General features: G+C 41.8%; 1 protein-coding gene across 6 annotated transcripts in view; it reads left to right on the top strand.

Annotated features, from left to right (window-relative positions):
* Plekha1 (pleckstrin homology domain containing A1) overlaps positions 1-6,514 on the top strand; it is a 54,015-nt gene extending 47,501 nt beyond the window's left edge. For 3 of the 6 annotated variants that reach the window (XM_027404401.2, XM_027404402.2, XM_035442162.1), the window contains 2 exons: positions 1,362-1,451; positions 3,886-6,514. In XM_027404401.2, coding sequence (XP_027260202.1) covers positions 1,362-1,451; positions 3,886-4,200 — 405 coding nt within the window. In that variant the 3' untranslated portion in view covers positions 4,201-6,514. Of the gene's footprint in view, positions 1-1,361; positions 1,452-2,626; positions 2,776-3,885 lie in introns of all 6 variants that reach the window. The other 3 variants (XM_027404404.2, XM_027404403.2, XM_027404405.2) reach the window with 3 other exon arrangements.
* The last annotated feature ends 13,537 nt before the right edge of the window (positions 6,515-20,051 follow it).

The raw sequence follows: 20,051 nt of genomic DNA, 5'->3' as shown, positions 1-20,051 counted from the left end.
TATATTTATATAAAAAGAGCAATAATGGCAATATGTTATGCATCAATAGCAGCAACAGCTTTTCCAGGTTCTGCAAGAGGACTACTTTTGAATTTGACTACCAGTGTCTCTTCTCTTTAATTCAGTGTCCTATTAGAAATTATTCCTAAAATTAATATGTAGAAGGGTGTCTTAATAGTTTTTAAAGTGGCAGTTAACATGTAGCAAGTTCAGACTGTAGCATTTGACAGGAAAAAAAGAACTTTCTTTGGTTTCTTCCTCTTATTTCCTTTCCAAAAACATTCATCATTGGCAGTTTTATGTGTCTGCTTTTAAAACATGCAGTGGCTATTATATGTTTCCATATAGTACCTTGTTCAGAAACTCCGGGTGTTTCTAAAGCCGGGCTTGATGGTATATTCCTGTAACCACAACTATTCAAAAGACTGAAGCAGGAAGTTCAAGGGCAACCTTGACAAAGAGTGAAGTGAAGGCCAGCCTGAGCAATTTAGTGTAACTCTGTGTCAAAATTAAAGCACAAATTTTAAAACAAAGGCTCAGAGGCCAAGTGTTTTCCTGGAACGCTTGAGTGCCTTGGTTCACTGCTCAATAACATGCTCACACAAAAAGTGCTTTCAGAAGTTGGAAAGGCATCTCAGAGGTTAAGAGCACTTGCTGCTCTTGCAGAGGACCCAAGCTTTCTTCCCAGAATCCATGGTGGGTGGCTCACAACTGCCTCTAACTACAGCTCCAGTGGTGCCCTCTTTTGACTCTGTAGTTGAGGTCTGCTGGACCAATGATTATTGAATCCCACTCTACTCTCTCTCTCTCTCACATACACATACACACACACACACAATAATCTTTTTTTTTTAAGATTTTATTTATTTATTATGTATACAACATTCTGCTTCCATGTATATCTGCACACCAGAAGATCTCATTACAGATGGTTGTGAGCCACCATGTGGTTGCTGGGAATTGAACTCAGGACCTCTGGAAGAGCAGCCAGTGCTCTTAACCCCTGAGCCATCTCTCCAGGCCCCACACAATAATCTTTTAAAAAGGTGTTTTGAAGGCAGGCATGGTGGAGCACACCTTTAATCCCAGCACTTGGGAGGCAGAGGCAGAGGCAGGTAGATCTCTTGAGTTCAAAGCCAGCCTGGTCTACAATGAGAATTCAGGACAGCCATGGTTACAGAGAGAAATCTTGTGTTGAAAAACAAAACAAAACAAAGTGTTTTGAAAAAGAAAATTTTTAGAAAGTATTGCCTTTGAATGTGTTTGCAGGTAATATTGTATTACCAAGGTACGGAATATATGGAAATAGAAGGTGATTTTTGAGAGAAATTTGACTGAGCCATCCCTTTGATTTCCTTTAGGCTGATAGCCCCGAAGAGATGCATAGTTGGATTAAAGCAGTTTCTGGCGCCATCGTAGCACAGCGGGGACCTGGCAGATCAGCATCTTCTGTAGGTTTTCTCCTTGGGGAGACTGCATCCTTTGGAGTTGCTTTGTTCCTCTACCCTAATCCTTTGGTTTCTTTCTTTGTTGAGATTATTTGCATGTTGACTTTCATACCAATTGGACTTGCAAAAATAATGCACCCTAATTCAGAGCTTCCTTGTAGTATCACATGTACATAACTTTCTGTACACATTGTATTGATGCACAAGCTGGGCAGCTAAAGAATAGAGCCTTTCTTCCTTTGTTCTTGCAGCTAGGTTCTTGTTAGTAGGTCTAGGTGTGGCAGTTTGGCTCTCTTGATATGTGGCATTGGCCTGACCATTCAGGGCACTTTTAGTTCCAGTAAAACAGAGTTTTGTGATTTCTTGGTTTCCCCTTTACCTGCCAATTTTCAGTTAAGATTTTTCCCTTAGTGGTGTTGGAATACTGCTGACCAAACTAGAGCCTTAGATACAGTTCCCATTCATTTTTTTTTTCCGTTTCATGTTATTATTTTAAGTTTTTAGCAGGTTGATAGAAAAACTTGTTATCTCTGCTGTAGTTTGATAGTAACATTGGAACAACTTATCTGCTCAGACATAGCAAGAGAAACACTTGTTATTCATCTTGTTCAAATAAATCCTAAGAAATAGTTTTGTTTGGAACACTTTGGCCATTCATCCCTGTTCCGAAAATGCAAATCCTTTTGAGAGAGTACATCTTAAAAGTAACACTATTGCCAACTGTCCTAGTGTGCCTGTTCCATAGCCTTTATGATGTAGATTCTGTAGATACCTAGATACCCTGTACTTTCAGTATTTTTCCTGGTTGTAATACTGTCTTTTAGTGGTTTCCTGATAGTGATAATAACATATCAGTAGATAGTAATCCCCTTTTCCCATTCCTTAATCATTTTTCATTATACTAGTATTTCTTTAGGAATATTGGAGAAATCTCTTTCATGGGTGTTAGTTTTGTAACTGCCTGCATTTTATGTTACTCTTTCAACAGTCAAATATGAGATTCTCTGCAAAAACAATGTCTGTTGGGAAGAGGGCAAGTTGGAGAAGGGTGTTTGTGTTCTGTGCTTTGTGGTGGGGGCAAATTGGACTGTCCAGCTGTGACTATCAGCAGAATTCTCTCTTTTCCTCCCTTTCCCAATATAGGTTAACTCTAATCTTAGCTTTGCACTGTGTTCCAGATGCGGCAGGCCAGAAGGCTGTCGAACCCTTGTATACAGAGGTATACATCAAGAGCTGGTGAATGCAGCACGTATGTGGGCTCTCATGCAAATGTGCCTTCTTAGTAGAGGGCCTGGACTCGCTCCCTACTTACAACTGATCATAGAAGGTTGAGTTAACTGGACTGCCTTTTGCAGTTGTCATCACTAACGCAAACTATTTTACTGTAGTCATCAGGTTGAATATATATAGTGAAAAAAAAAAAAAGACAAAAGCAACCATACTAATGGAAGCTTCCAGAGTTTCAGAAACTGACTGAATTGCTGCAAGAGTTTTGATTTTCATGTTTTATGTATTTTGAGATTTTTTTTTAATTGTACAACACTTAAAATGTGCCTTTATTCGGATCCAGGCAAACTTCTGCACGCATCCACGTCGGATAAACTATGTCACCAGAATTGCATGGCATTTTAGAGCTCTGGTGAAGTTTACCATGTAATGGGAGCCTGTAGTGTTTGCTGATTGTGGTGCTGTTTTCAAAGCAGCTAGTGTCCTAAATGATCGCAGGCCAGGAGCTGCCCGGCATCCGGCAGTGTCTTCAGATTTGTTACTAGAAGTACAATAAAATCAGTATTCACAATTGATCCTACTTCATCAGAGTTTTAAGTGAGTCAGTTGTACCCTTTCTTACTTTTAAAATCTTAAACCATATGAATGTGTGACTTATCCAAAGTAAACAATTAAATCATTTGCAATTAGTTGCAGTGAAATTAAGAGAAACAAAAACAAATTGTCAGACTACTGGACTAAATCATGTCTGAAAAGTCTTGATTCTTGTTGATTAATATATAGTCTTTCATTTTTATGTTTTGTCTTTTTATTTTTTTTTAAATACTTGGGATAATTCCCATTTCTCATAAATAAATGCTGGTAGACTCTTCTTTTTACACAATTCAGTTGCAGTTGGAACACCGTATTTCATTTTAGGCTAGCTAGGCCTTCAAAGTGCCATAAGCTGACAGATTCAGCTTTGGTGACAGAATCAGTTTCTTAGGGGAATTGGTTGTTGGCTATCATTGCTTTGAACTCACCCCTAAAATGCATTGCTTTGGGAAGGAACTTGCACATGTATGCTGCATGGCTCGTGCTTCTGCTTTGTGTATGTGTATGTGTGTGTGTGTGTGTTGTTTGTTTTTCAGAGAATCAAGTCTCACATTGAGTAACTGACTAACTTTGTTGTCTGTGATTAGCTGTGTCTGACCACCACTCTTCTTTCCAGGAGCATTCCGGCTGTCCTTCAGAATCCAAATACACTGTCCGTCCTGCCGGGGCAGCAGCAGCCACCTCACATTCCGCAGCCTCTCGCAGCCACTCTCTGGTCTCAAGCTATACCATGGAGAAGCGAGGATTTTACGAATCTCTTGCCAAGGTCAAGCCAGGGAACTTCAAGGTCCAGACTGTCTCTCCAAGAGAACCAGCTTCCAAAGTGACTGAACAAGCTCTGCTCAGACCTCAAAGTAAAAATGGCCCTCAGGGAAAAGATGGTGAGCCAGTGGACTTAGATGATGCCAGCCTGCCAGTCAGTGATGTGTAAGGTGGGAGCACGTGGGCTGTCTGCCCCACTCATCCCTCAGTGTCCTTTCATGAGGCTTCTAGCCAAAGATGATAGAGGGTGAATGGTTTCAGTGCGTATATAATAATATATTGTCTCTTGGGTGTACTCTGTAAGCTGGCAAGCCAAGAATCTAGGGAGTGGCCAAGTCAAAGTAATTTCTTTAAGAAAGGAAGGAAAAAGCTGTGTCCATATTGACTGTCTGTCTGAAGCTTTATATGTTTGGGTGGTAAAAATGTGTGTGTGTGTGTATGTGTGTGTTTTTCTTGGTGACTTTGAAATTTTAAATAACAACTTAAAACATTAAAATTTCTTATTATTTTGGTCATTTAAAAAAGTTAATATGACTCCCTATGAAATATTCAACATTTACACATTCTTATTGGTCAACATTATTAAATAGGACATTGCCAGACAAGAACTCCTAAACTCATGTCTGTGGTGCTGCAAAATTTATATTGCAATGTGGACTATTTAGAAATTCTAACCATTTTTGATATCCTGGCTTTTCAGGTGAGTGGTAAAGTTTGCATAGAAGATTTGATTAGACTGTTGGTGCAGGTATGGATTGAAGGTGTGGGGAGCAGCAAAGGTGGGGACTAGAGCTCAGCCAAAGCTAAGATTTTTTTTTGTGTGTGTAGAACTTTTTTTGAGACTTTTTTTTTTTGTGTGTAGCATGGCTGTCCTGGAACTTGTGGTGATCCTCCTGCCTCTGTTGCCTCCCAAATTATAGACCTGTGTCACCAGCACATAGCCTAGACACTTGTTTAAAAAAGTTTAGAACTTGCATCTATCAGTATTTTATTTCAGTAAAAAGTTTTTGATCATAAATTTTGGGAAGATGTTTTTTTTTTTTCCAAGACGGTTTCTATGTAGCTCTTGCTGTCCTGGAACTTGCTCTATAGACCAGGCTAGCCTCACATTCACAGAAATCTGTCTGCCTCTGCCTCCTAAGTGCTGGGATTAAAGGCATGCACCACCACTACCTAGCTGGTTTTTTTGTTTGTTTGATTTTTTGTTTTTTTTTTTTTTGGTAAATAGATCTTATTTCTGAATTTATTACTGAATTTGGGCCAGTGAAAGACCTCAGTTCATAAATAAAGTCATAACTGCCCTTAGTCATGGCCTCTACCTTTTCATCATTAATAACCTATATCCAAGTGCCTGTGTCTTCTCATTTAGAATTGTGCTCCAAAGTCCTACATGATTGGCTTTAACTGTTTAAAAAAATTAATTTCAGTAGCATAGCTTGATATGTTAAATAAGATAGCATTTATGTCAGAGATACCAGAATGTTGGTGTTCTACTACCTGTGCAATATTTCTGTCTTGAAAAACAAATTTGAGTATGCATTTAATTGTGGGGATATCCTAAATAGAAGTACCTCTACTAAAGAACCTGTAGTTCTGGTGTTGAGCGACAGACTGGTTTGAGCAAGTACTGTTTTGTGGCAAAGTCTTAAGTGTTTGCTTTTCCCAGGCTGCTGCTCTATGGTATTTCCAGTCCCTCACACTTCTGTTTTGGAGTCATAGGTATTAGTGTTTTGCCTTTTTATGTTCTAAGACTACTTGTTGGAGGATGAGAAATTTGCTGCCGTGGTGGGGCCTAGAGATTAAGATGTGTTGCTTGGTTACCCAGTACAAGAACACACTGCTCACCTTTTATATTCATAAGCTAATATGTTAGAGTTTTATGTAGTTTTCTCTTTTGCAACTGCATGGAAAACCACAGGACAACAAGGTTTTTAAGCAGTTACTACCCTTCTGCTGCCGTGTTCATTATCCAGGCTCTTTTTCCTTTTTCATAAACATACCTAGGAACCCGAGTATAGACACTTGGCAGTATTGATGAGCCTGGCGCTGTTTTCTTTGGTACAGCCACAGTGTACGTTCATTTGAACATATTTTGGTATTGGTAATTTGATATATTTCATGGTGGCAAAATATTAGCTCTATTTTGGGACTTTTTATAGAATTAGCCTTATTCAAAAGCATAGGAATATGTTCTTGTGATTGTCAGCGTCTCCGAATATTTATCTCCATTCTTTTGTAAGCTTATGAAAATTATTTAATTATTTTAAAACATACTTTCCTGTAAATATGTCACACCTGAAGTATCAACAGTTAGTTTGAATACTGTAATATTTGCTGCATTTTTTTTTGTGTGTGTATAATGTATCTCCTTTCAGAACAGGAATGTGCCTCGTGATGTTTACTGTTACACCTGCTATCTTTGTATGTCCAATTGGTTGAACACTGTAATGACTTGAGAATAAACTGCTCAGAATTCATTTTCACTTATTTCCCATTTGTTTGGTTCAGCTCTCATGTAAACAAGTCAGTAGAACTGGTAAGAAACATTTTTGCTTAATTTATTTGTTTACCTTTGAACAAATAAATTTCACATCAGTTAGTGGTAGCACATGTTTTTAATCCCAACACTTGGGAGGCAGAGGCAGGCAGATCCCTGAGTTTGAGGCAGCCAGGTCTTCAGAGCAAGTTCCAGGACATCCAGGGCTACAACAGAGAAACCCTGTCTCGAAAAAACCAAAGGGGGGGGGTGGGGGGGGTGGGGAGGGATTTCAGATCCTTGAAATCTTGGTGTTTGGTTTCTTCTTTTTTTTTGTTTTTGAGACAGGGTCTCACTATATGGTCTTAGTTGGTCTGAAACTCACTATGTAGACCAGGCTCACATTGAACTCACAGAGATCTTCCTGCCTCTGCCTCCCAAGTGCTAGGCTATAAAAGTGTGAACCACCAGGCCCAACAGATCCATGAATTCAATTCTTAAGAAATGTAAGAAGAAAATGTCTATTGCTTATTTTACTTAAAAAAAGAAACAAAAAGCATGTTCTCAAAAGCAAAATGAAATTGAAAATTACCTATGAAGCATGTTTGAATCATCTGAGTTTCATACAGCTCTTGGTTATTGGCCAGGCTGAGCTGAGGCAAGACTAATTGCAGAAGACATAGGACTCCCTAGACACACGCAGGCACGCACAGACGGACCGACCACCTGCCATGTGGGGTGAGGTACTCAAATGCAGTCAAACCCCCAAAACAAACATAAAAATCTTCAACTCTGCTTTTTGCAATTTTCTCCTTTTGATAGTGAACTCAGTTTACCAGCTGTGGTGAACAGTATGTGTAGTCTGACTCAGGGCCTGCTTCCCAGAGGAAGTTCAAACACTTATGAACTAAGTAAAGGACAGGCCACTAATATAAATACATTGAACTTTACACTTACAATTTGAAATACAAAAGGCTGTCCTTACTATTTATTGCTTTGGGGCTTAGCAGTTAAAAGCATGCACTACAGCCAGGCATGGTTATGCAAGCCTTTAATCCCAGCACTCTTAAGACAGAGGCAGGTGGATCTCTGTGAGTTCCAGGACAGCCAGGGCTGTTACACAGAGAAACCCTGTTTTGATAAACAAAAACAAAATATGCACTGCTCTTGCTAAGGACCTGAGTTCAGTTCTTAGCACCTACCTGTAACTCCAACTCGGATGCCCTCTGAGCTGGTTTGAATGAGACTGGCTCCCATAGGCCATATTTGCATGTGATGAACTCTTGGAAAAGATTATGAGGTATGGCCTTGTTGGAGGAGTTCTGTCACTGGTTTCAAAAGCCCACACCATTCCCAGTTTCCCTTTCTATCTGCCTGCTGCTTTTGCATCAGGATATAAGTTCTCACCTAATTCTCCAGTACCATGCCTGCCTGCATAACGCCATACTCCCCAGAATGATAATGACCGATCCTCTGAAACTGTAAACAAGCCCCAATTAAATTTAAAGATACAGGGCTGCATGTGGTGGTGCACAATTTTAATCCCAGCACTTGAGAGGCAGAGACAAACAGATCTCTTTGAGTTTGAGGGCCAGCCTAGTCTACATAGTGAGACCCTGTCTCTAAAGAAAAAAAAAAAGCAGAGTTCTAATAGCTTAATTCTGGATCTCATATAAAAGCCTGGTGTTTGGAAGGGGTTGAAAATCCATACAAGACATGATTAGAAGCATGCTTAGTTAGATGGCTTTGTATTTTCCATTTGCTGATTTTCACATTGCTGATTTTACAGAGATTAAAATTCAGTTTTCTCCATTTTCCAATGATTTGTAAAGATTGTATGTTCCCTAAAATTCCTTGGTCCCCTTAGCTTTCAGGCAGCGGCAGGTAGCCCTCAGACTTCTTCAGAAAATAAAAATTCATTGTATACATGTGTGAAATTTTCAAAGAATAAATATACATCTTAAAAAATGTATTTTTCCTAAACATCAAGATGTGTCTTGGGGCTGGAGAGATGGTTCAGTGGGTAAGAGCGCTCGACACACAGCATGAAGATCAGTTGCACCCACATAAAAAGCTGGTTGTGGTCATCATTTTGTGCCTATAACCCTAGTACTGGTAGAGGACATGTATGTGAAGTTCAGTCTGTTGGCTGCCAGCCAACAGGTCAAGGAGAAACCCTGACCCAACAGAGTATTGGAGAGCAGGACACATGAAGTTCTTTGGCTTCTGCAAGTGCTCATGTATGTGCACCTATACCCACGTGTGTATACACACACTTCCATACACACAAAAAATAATAGAAGTAAAAATTTTTAAATGAGTCGTGTTGAAAAATGTTACTGGTTAGTGTTTACAATGCTAGTTGATAAACTCCTGGTAGCTCATTGTCCTGACATTACATGTGACAATAGTGCCACCTTCTGGTATTGGTTGCGCTCTCTCTCTCTCTCTCTCTCTCTCTCTCTCTCTCTCTTAATATAATTAATATAATTAATATAATATATAATATTTTTATTATATATGATATATATAAATAATATATTCATATATATTTATATATTTATATTTATTTATATAAATAATATATATAATGTATAATATATAATATATACATAATAAATATATAATATAATTAATACATACATACATACATACATACATACATACATACATACATACATATATATATATGGTTTTTCGAGACAGGGTTTCTCTGTGTAGCTCTGGAGACCAGGCTGGCCTCAAACTCACAGAGATCTGCCTGCCTTTGCCTCCCGAGTGCTGGGATTAAAGGCATGTGCCACCAATGCCCGGCAGACTGGTAGATGTTTATTTGCTTTTGACTTCTTGGGGTTGGAGTCAGATTATTGTTTTCCATGTACTGTAGACCTAAGGAAATGAAAGGATTTATCAAAAGAAATAGAAAGCTCAACAAACTATTGTTGATCTTATGTGGAGAACTGTGCATCCAGAGGCTGAGATGGTGGAAGAATGATGGCATGGGTAAGAAGCAGTGTAGTAGAGAGGACGTCTAGGAAGCCCAGAGCAAGGTGCTTCTAGGAAACTGTATTACGTGACAAGTAGTGCATAATGTTGATTTCCAATCTCAATGGTCCAAGTGGATAGAGAATGAAAGTCATTCTTTTCAAGGTTCAAGGACCTCTTAAAAGCTATGACTCACAAATCTCTCCTTGCCCTAGTTTTCTTCAGGTGGAAGGTAAGAGAGGGAGAAAATGTGGGGGAATTTCCATGACTGAGGAACTTTCCCAGTTAAGTCCTCCTACCTGGTATTCACCATCTTCATTTCCTTTCCTGCACCATGATAAAACGCCCTAACAAAAGCAGCATGAGGGGAAAAGCTTATTGGGGCTCACATTTCCAGGTTACAGTCCATCACTGCTGGAAGGTCAAGATGGCAAGAACTTGAAGCAACAGGTCGCATTTGCAGTCAAGAGCAGAGAACGGTGGATTAGTGTATGTATGCGAGTGCTTAGCACTTTTTCCACTCTATATAGTCCAGGATACCCTACCCAGGGAATGGCCCCACCCACAGTAGGCACATTGTCTCACCTCAGTTAACATAATCATGACAATCCACATGGTCATGCCCACATTAGATGCCAACCTATTCTAGACAGTCCTTCATTGTAACCCCTTTCCCAGGTGGTTTTACATTGTGTCCAGTTGACAATCAAAGTTAACCATCACACATACTTATTTCCAAATGGAAATGGGAGCCTTTGGTCCCAGGGACATCTGTGCCTGGTGACCATCATATATAACTTATAATTTTGGTTCCTACTGTTCCTTATCCTTTCTTCTCACTCTTCCATTTGCCTGTTTATATTTTGAAGGTGAGAGATTTTCCAGTGGATCACGTGTGGCAAGTGAGAGGAAGTGAGGCACCAGCAGTACAGGGGAACAGCCTGTTGGTAACTATTAGCATAGAAAAGCTATGACTGGGGTAGTAGATCTGCAAGTAGTCAGGCTTGAGGGAGAAGCCCACAATCTCAGTACTGAACATGTTATGTTTGAGATACTTAGCTAGACATCCAAGTAGAAATGGCCAGCAGGCAGTTAGATAAACAAATTTGGAATTGAGAAAAGTCAGCTTGACAGAAGTTAGAGTTATTTGGGAAGAAGAGCCTCAGTTGAGAAAATGCCTCCAGTAGATAAGAACATTGGTTAGTGATTGCTGCTGGGGTGAGGGGTGCAGGTAACACTGTGGGTAGTGCCGCCCTTGGGCAGATAGTCCTAGGTAGTATAAGAAAGCAGGCTGAGCAAGCCATGGGGAGCAAGCCAGTAAGCAGTGTTCTTCATGGCCTCTGCTTCAGTTCCTGCCTTCAGGTTCCTGTCTTGGCCTCCCTCAACGGGCTGTGACCTGGGATATGTAAGTCAAACTAACCCTTCAAAGTTGGTTCTTTTTGTTTGTTTGTTTGTTTGGTTGGTTGGTTGTTTTGTTTTTAGATTTACTTATATACAGAATTCTGCCTGCACACCAGCAGAGGGCACCAGATCTCATTATGGATGGTTGTAAGCTACCATGTGGTTGCTGGGAATTGAACTCAGGACCTCTTGAAGAGCAGTTCAATGCTCTTAACCACTGAGCCATCTCTCCAGCCCCCAAAGTCGTTTTGGTTATGATATTTATCCCTGCAATAGGAACACAAAGACAGAAGAAATAAATGCATCTTGTGTGCCTGGTGCCCAGGGAGAGTAGAAGAAGGTGTCTGATCCCCTGGAACTGGAGTTACAGTTGTCTGTGTGCTGCCATGTAGCTTCTCTTTACTGCTGAGTAAAGCCCCACGATGTATGATTTTTTTTAAACATTTAAGCCCCACATGGCAGTGCACACCTTTATTTTCAGCACTGAGGTGCACAGACAGGCAGATCTTAGTAGATTCTAGGCCAGGAGGTCTATATAGGGAATCCCAGGCTAGCCACAGCCACACAGTGAGACTGTTTCAAAAACGGAACAAACATCACACACAGTCACAATCGTACCACATTGTCACTGTAATGCATACACCTCAGATCACTTCTACTGCTTTGTGTCTCATGGTCCATGAAGACCAACATGGTTTCACTGCAGCTCCAGTTTCTGTTGCCTTGCTTGGTGTCTTCATCCTGATTAAGGTAACAGGAAGGCCCCCAGGGAGAGGAGCCAACATTCACATGCTGAACATTGGGTTCTATTCCGATTCTGGAAGCTGTTCTAAGACAGCTTTCGTGGAGCCTTAATTGCTAGGGGATTTTTTTTGCTGACCTAACACAGCTTGGCTCATGATTGATTCTTGTCCTTAAGCTTAAAAGTAGGACAAGCCTTAATGAACACTGCACAGTGGCTATGCTCAGCCAGTTTCTTTCCAGCAGAAGAAATAAAGTGCTTGATTAAATTCATTCAGCATTCAAGGGCTTCACCTGGGCAGGAAATTTCCTTCGGTCCCAGGCAATAAGGAATAAGAGAGACAGACATACAAAAGTTCATCTATGTTACAGGGCACACCAGACAGGTATTGAAGGAACATTCTAGGCTATTCTACAGGGTTGTAACATAGGGGTTTTGTATTACTTTTCTGTTGCTTTTCTAAAACATTATGACTGAGGCAAATTATAGAAGTTTATTTGGGTTAACGGTTCTGGAGGGGTGAGTCCATCATGACAGGAAGGCATGGCAACAACAGGCATGGTGGCAGAAGCAGGAAGCTGAAGGCTCACACCTTGGACTGCAAGCAAGCAGAGAGAAGGCAAGAACTGAGAACGGCGGTGGCTTTTTTTTTTTGGTTTTTCGAGACAGGGTTTCTCTGTGTAGCTTTGGAGCCTATCCGACTATCCTGGCACTTGCTCTGGAGAACAGGCTGGCCTCGAACTCACAGAGATTCACCTGCCTCTGCCTCCCGAGTGCTGGGATTAAATGCATGTGCCACCAACGCCCGGCTTTGGCAGTGGCTTTGAAACCTCGACTCCAATGTTCATACTTCCTCCCACAAGGCTATCTCCTAAACATCCTGTTGTACAACCTCAGAGATTCCTTAAACAGGAAAGTAAGTAACTCAAAAATAGCTTCAGGAAGTCCCTGAAACTGACCAGATTCACTAGGCCTCTTTCTCCTAGAGTAAGCAATAAAAGCTGCCAAGACTCTGAGACAAGACAAACTGCAAAGAAGACTATGAGACCAGAACTGCTGCCTGAGGAAGCAGAAACCATCTGAGCTTACTGGAAGAGGTTTAGACCAACTGAGGCACCTGGAAAGTACATGCTCAAACCTGTTGAGCTGCTTGCAGGCTGTGCAGCATGCTCCAGGTTCTCAGCTTTTGTGAGCTTTCATCTGTACTGGGTGGGCTTAGGTGATAGAGCTGTCTTTTGAGTTATTTCTGTTCCTATAAGTAATCCCTTACTCATATTCCTGTAAGTAACCCCAATAAAACTCACACCATGTTGGATTTGGGTGGTATCTATACTGTCTGGTCTGTCTTGAGCTCCCTTTCTGGCATGAGTAGACATGTGCTGAGTCTCCCCAGGAAAAGTTTGTCACACAGCACCTCCCCAAACATGTCACCAACTGGAGGCCACATATTTAAAATCTGAGCCTATGGGAACATTGTCATTCAAACCACCACAGTCTTGTTGATCATTAGATGTCCATTGTGGGTTACTAATGGCTCTTTATTTTGTCGTTTTCATTCTGGGACCCAAGAAGAGCAGCGTCTGTCTCAGAAATGTGTAGAAGTCACATAAGAAGGAAAAGATACGCTGCTCAGAAGCAACACATGCCACCACGTTCATACTTCATTGGCCAGAGAAAATAACAGTCAAGCTAGACAACATAGGACCAGGGAAGCATTGGGTTGAACTATATGAGATTGGGATTTTATTATGTAAAGAACATGTTTAAAAAACCAATTATCTGTAGCCTAATAAAATATAATCCTACAGTGAGGGCAGTGAAATCTTGAATTATTTAGTCTGCTCCATACAAGAAAAATTGCAAAATACCAACAGTAAGAAGATTAGCTTTTTGTCATTGTGTGTTTTGTGCACTTGTGGCGGTCAGAAGGTCTTAATAAGTTACTTCAAACTACTCTGTGTTCTTGCAATGGGCAGGGTGTTAGAGCTAATGACCCAGACTGACAGACAAGATGGCCATCCTCAAGGGCAGCCTGCTCCACTATTGGGTCGATGAGCTATATGCTCAGCTCAGCCCTTGTGTTTCAAAAGGCTCTCCTGATCAGAGCAGGCCAAACCAGAGTACTCTGCCTTTTTTTTTTTTTGAAGATTTTATTTATTTATTATGTATACAACATTCTGCTTCCATGTATATCTCCACACCAGAAGAGGGTACCAGATCTCATTACAGATGGTTGTGAGCCACCATGTGGTTGCTGGGTATTGAACTCAGGACCTCTGGAAAAGCAGCCAGTGCTCTTAACCTCTGAGCCATCTCTCCAGCCCAGTACTCTGCCTTTTGATGGACTCCATATTAAACCCATTAGAGGCCTTAATTAGGCCTGTAAAATCCACCCCCAGCTCACCTAACCTCAGAAGTGACATCCATTATAACCACAGATCCTATCCCCCAGATGAGAAGGTGAGGACTAAATAGGACATGGCTACAAAGAGGCCAGAAACTTTGGAGGCCACCTCAGGATTCTGCTCTCTTTGTCTTTTTCATTTTTTCTTGTGTATGTGTTCCATTGTTTTAACCTGTATCTTTCTATGGCATTGGGTGCTTTATGAGCTCTTTGTACAAGATTTTTTTTTCCCCTTAGTTTTGCCCTTTTTTAAAAAAAAAATGTTAGTTTATGTGTATGAGTCTTTGCCTGCTTATATGTATGTGTACTGTGTGCATGCCTAGTATCCATGGAAGCCAGAAGAGGCCGTTGTCCCCTGGGACTAGAATTAAAGATGCTTGTGAGCTGCCATGTACATGCTGAGAACAGAACCAGGGTCCTGTGGGAAAGCAGCCAGTGCTCTTAACTGCTGGGTCACCTCTCTAGACCTGCCCTTTTATTTCTGAGTTGCATATTCTGGTTCTAATTTCTCGAAAGCCATTTGTAATACTTTTACTATTGGTAGTTTGTCTTTGTGTTTAGCAGAAATTCTAAGGTTATGATTTTGTGTCCTGTTCACAAAATCTCTTGGTTCCCAGATCATGCTGTTTCTTTGTGCAGACCCCTTTCTCCTGGACTCTTCCCTTGTTTTAGTTTTTCTCATTCAAGCCTCTACTTAGAGTGAGTGTTCATGTCCTGCATGCACATGTCCCGTATATGTGTATGTAAGTTCCCTTTCCCCACCTGAGTAGCAATTGGTTCAGCACCCTTTATTGAGAAGACCACCCTATGGAATTGCAGCAAGGCCTTTGGTAAATCAGGTATCTATAGCTTTGCGTGAGTCTGGCCTGGGCTCCCTTTTGTCCAGTTGGTTTATTTATCTGTGTGCCAGCACCACAATGCCAGCTTATGTTGTGAGAGACCTAGGCACCACCTGCAAAGGAATTCCAGGAGCTGCCACCTCAATGGAGACAGATTGCAAACTGTTTCCTGATGCTAGGAAACAGACAAGGCTGTGAGGCAGAGGGAAGGTAAAACTGGAAAATAGAGGGAATAAGACATATGTAGATATGTAATGACCTAAGATTCTATGTATTTGTGCGCGTGTGTGCGCGCACTCGCGCGCATACATGTATGTGCATGTTCCACACAAATGAGGTCAAACTTAGGGTGTTGCTCCTCAGATGCCAGCCACCTTTGATTTTTTTTTTTTTTTTTTTTTTTTTAGGCTAGGCTGTCTGGCCAGTGAGCCAGGTATTCACCTGTCACTGCCTCCCAGCCCTGGGATTATATGCACTCCACCATGTCTGACTTTTTTTTTGTGTGTAAGTTCTTGGGGTTTGACCTCAGGTCCTCATGTTCACACCACAAGCAGAATTTCACCAACAGAGCTATCTAGCCCAGACGCTTCTGTTTTTAAGGATTAGATAGGCTGAGGTTATCAAAAGGAGTGTGAACAAAACACAACTCATTGTGAAACGTTGACAAGAAGCTGCCCATCTCAGGATTAGTCGTGAGAATACTGAAATGCGGAAGGAGCCTGTGGTCATCTTCTGGGGCTGGGCACAGGGTGTACCCTCAGGTAAGTAGCCAATTCGGAGAGCAGAGGTAGGTGGAGGGAGTGGGTTGAACAGAGGGAGAAATCAGGTGCAGAGCTCAGAGTTGGGCAGGCTAGGTTTGAAGTGCCTGGGGAAGAGGCAGGAGGGCAGGTAGGAGCTGAGCCCTGTGCCAGTTGGGACCTCCAAAGGGAGGAGCTGTCTAGGGCCAGATTGTGTGGGCATGGAGGAAAAAGCTGGCTTTCTTTACCGTTCCTTCTTGGTAATCTTATCAGCAACTTCTCCAGTGTTAATGGTTAGTGTATAAAATTAAAAGCAGAAAACACCATGCATTAACTCTCCCATCCAAGGAGCACACCTTTGCCCATAAAGTCCTTCTACATTTGGGTCTGAGAACAATTTCGTCAAACTGTCAGCACAACAGCACACACACTTGCTTGTCTCCTGCATCTTGCCTAGTGGATCAGCAAGGCTCACCCTAGGGATGCTACTTCCTTTCGGACCTCAAACCAAGAAAGTTCAACCATTAGGGAGTGACTCCCGAGTTTCCTCTGAGTGACCCAAGTATCTGGGCTGGGTCTTCCTGAAGCTTAGGGTGTAGGTTTTCTCCCTCTTTCTTTCCAAGCTGTAGGTCTTCCTGAAAGGAAGGGGGTCTGACTTCCAGGGTCCTAGTTTCTCAAGCTGGTGACTATTCTTTTTAAAGGAATGGAGAATGAATTTCCTAACTGGTGCCAGGTGCAGGACCAGGCAAGAACATCCAGACATGTCAGCCAGGCAGGGAAGAGCACAAATGCTACAAGTCAAGGCCTTAGGGCTCTCTGGGAGGATGGAGAAGACAGGGTGGCAGCTGGCCAAGTGGAAAAGTACCTCAGCCGTGAATCACTGGGGACAATGCTCTGCTGGTGCCATGCCATTACCCATCTGGCATGCATACAGCTTACAGCTGAGAGTCTCATCAAAAATGGAAGTAAGTTTGAGGAAAGAAACGAAATGAAAGTCAAGAGGAAAATGTGTTGAATCTGGTTGGGGCCATAAGCATCTGTTCACACAGAAACCTCAGACCAGAGCCTGCTGTATGGCCAGCAGTGTGGGCACATTGGGTCAATAGACTTCCATGTTGGGGAAAGACAGTGAAGTCACCATCTGGACACAGATTGACTGAGTAAAGATGAGTGCTAATTTAAAACACTAAGTGTCCCAGAGTTTTAAACCTCTAAGGTCATTATGAATCATTACAGAATAACCGGGTAAGGGGGTTATTCTGTAAGCACAAGAATCTGAGTTCAAATCCACAGCACCCATGTTCAAAAAGAAAAAAAAAAACCTGGGTGTGCCTGGGTGTTCCAATATCCCTAACGATGTGAAACAGAGGGATGGCTGGTTTCTGAGAGCTTGCTAGCTGGCCAGCCTACCCCAAATGAGAACTTCCACTTCAGTGAGAGACTGTTGTCTCAAGGCAACAATGTAGATAGCACCAAAGGAGGACTTCCCACTTTGGCCTCTACATGCACATGTACCCACACGGGCATGTGTACTTATGCACACACATGTAAGTATCATATATGTACATATACGGAATGAATGAATAGCTGAAATATACATGCGTAAGTGCCCACATGGTATCAGTACATAGAACGGCCTATCTGTGGCTCTCAGCACTGCTGCTTAGAGTTAGCTGAATGTTCAGATCAGAAGATGCTCAGTCCCCACCCCAGCTATTTCAAACAGCTACACTGACAGGTAATTTAAACAGCATGCAGTTTGCCATTGAAGTTGCCCAGCTTTGTGTGTTTGAGTCAGACACATACAACCATCACGATGACTGTTTTTTTTAGTATTATCTTTGAGTTTTTAGGGCAGCGTGGCTCCAAACTGGCCTCAAACTTGACATGTATCCGAGGATGACCCTGCACTCTTGATACTCCTGCATGAATCTCCCAGATGCTGAGATTACAGCACACCATGCCTGGCGGCCATCATAATTTTAAAACTCTTTTCAGCATGTGGTGCAGGCACACACCTTTAATCCTAGCACTCAGGAAGAGAGACAGGCAAATCTCTGTTGAGTTCAAGGTCTACAGAGTGAGTTTTAGAATAGCCAGGGCTACACAGAGAAATCCTGTCTCAAAAAACCAAAAAAGAAAGACACTTCCTTTTTAAAATTTATTTCAAGATGATCTCATTATATAAATATGGCTGGCCTGTAACTCAAAAGGTAGAATAGGCTGGCCTCAACCTCACAGACATCCACCTGCCTGTGCATCCCCAGTGCTGGGGTTAAAGGTGTGTACCACCACACCCAACTTTAAAACATTTTCTTTATTTGTAAAAGCAGCTCCAAACTGTGAGCTATTTACCTCTTCATCCCCAAGCAACCACTAATCCCTCTGTCTTTAGTTTTCTGTGCTCTGTGTGTTTCTTAGGAAAGGAATCATAGAATGTGTTCTTCTGTGCCTGGCTTCTTTCATTTAGCACAGGGTTCAGTGTAGGGCTCATGTTGTAGCATGGGTCAGACATTAATTCTTTTTATGGATGAATAGTATTTCATCGTGGATATGCCACGTTTTGTCTGCTTACTGATCAGCTGATGGATGTCTAGGTCACTTCCGCCTTTTGACTCATGAATAATGTCACTGTGGATGGTGACCTCAAGCTTCTGTGTAGACATGTTTTCATTTTTCTTGGCTATATGTATGCTTAGGTGTAAAAATATGGGTCATATGTGAGCTCTTCATTTAATTGAAGAAGGGCCATCTATATTCTGGAGCCATGGCACCATTTACATTCCTCCCAATCAGGACTCTGATTTTCCATACCCTTAACAATGTTGCTGCCTTTCTCATCCTTTCATTTGGAAGTTTTGATTTGTTGACTGATGCTACTTGGTTTAGCATCTTCTTGTGTGTTACTGGTGCCCCTAGAGTTTTTCATTTGTTCATTGGGTCCTTCTCCTCCACACACACATATTTTTTCCAGACAGGGTTTCTCTGTGTAGCCCTTGCTGTATTCGAACTTGCTTTGTAGACCAGGCTGGCCTCAAATCCAAAGATCTGCCTGCTTCTGCTTCCCAAGGGCTGTGATTAAAGGCTTGTGCCACTACACCTGGCTTCTTTTTTTCCCCTTAAAAGTTCATTAGTTTGGAATAGTTTCAGGCCTAGACAGAAGTTTTTATTATTTTTTCTCATAAAGAAAACATTTACTAGAGGGAGCTTGCTTACAGTTCAGAGGTTCAGTCCATCGTGGTGGGGAGCATGGTGGTGTGCAGTCAGGAATCGTGCTGGAGAAATAGCCAAGATTCCTACATCTTGTAGGCAACAGAAAGTTGACTGACTGAGCATACGAAACCTCATAGCCTGCCCTCACAGTGACACACTTTCTCTAACAAGGTCATATCCACTCCAACAAAGCCACACCTCCTAATAGTGTCACTCCCTATAAGATTATGGGGGTGAAATACAAACTACCACATTCCACTCTCTGACCCCCATAAACCTTTAACAATATCGTAATGCGAAATGCATTAGTCCAATTTCAAAAGTCCCCATAGTCTAATAACAGTCTCAACAGTTTAAAAGTCCAAAGTTCAAATATGTGGGCCCTTTGTATCGAAATATTCCAGCAGGGTTTTCTTTAAAACCAAAAATCAGTGGCATGAATATAATCAGATGATATTCTACACATTTATAAAAAATCTTATGAGACTCATAATTTTATACAATTAACACATGTTAATAATGTCTAAAAACACTAAACCAAAATTTTCTTTTATGACATGATCTAAACGAGAAACCCACTAAGTACTGTGATCTACCAAACTTAGTCAAGCTTGCCCAATTCCTGTCTATTAACTCTTTCTGGCACCAGGGACTTCCATCATCTCCTGGAGCAGAGATGGACTATGAGAGCTAGAGAAAAGGATGCTTGCTCCAAGGTCACCCAACAGTTCGAGGAAGAATTGTCAGGGTGTCCTGACTCCTTTGTCTGATGTGGGAAAGACATACCCACTCAGGCTGACTGAGACGGTGGGCTGGCTTGGCGAGAAGACAGTGCCCTTGTCTCTGCCTTATGCTTCTGTACCCTGGTGCAAGGCACCCTTCCCTTCTAGGACCAAGTGGGCTGTGAGAAAGTTGGAGACAGATCAAGGAATCTCTTGGGGACCTGGGATGTTGGGGAATAATAGCTAAATGAGTACCCTCCATTTCTATCATAGTAGGGCCTGTGTTCATCACTGAGCAGGAGAACAATGCATGGTGACATACAGAGGGCAACTGTGCTTTGTTCATTCTTTCCCCAGCTGCTGAAGTCTGCACCTCACTTTCTACGTTAGTGGCTTTTGTCATTGTGATCTGGCAAAGCAACTTAAGGGAGAATGAATTTGTTTTGGCTCCTGGTTTGAGAGGATGTATTCCATCACAGTGGAGCAGGGTGAGCTAGTGGC

Source organism: Cricetulus griseus, chromosome 3 (genome assembly GCF_003668045.3).
Source record: "Cricetulus griseus strain 17A/GY chromosome 3, alternate assembly CriGri-PICRH-1.0, whole genome shotgun sequence".
Classification (NCBI taxonomy): Eukaryota; Metazoa; Chordata; class Mammalia; order Rodentia; family Cricetidae; genus Cricetulus; species Cricetulus griseus.
Note: the sequence above shows the minus strand (reverse complement) of the source record. Positions and strands in the feature narration are given on the sequence as shown.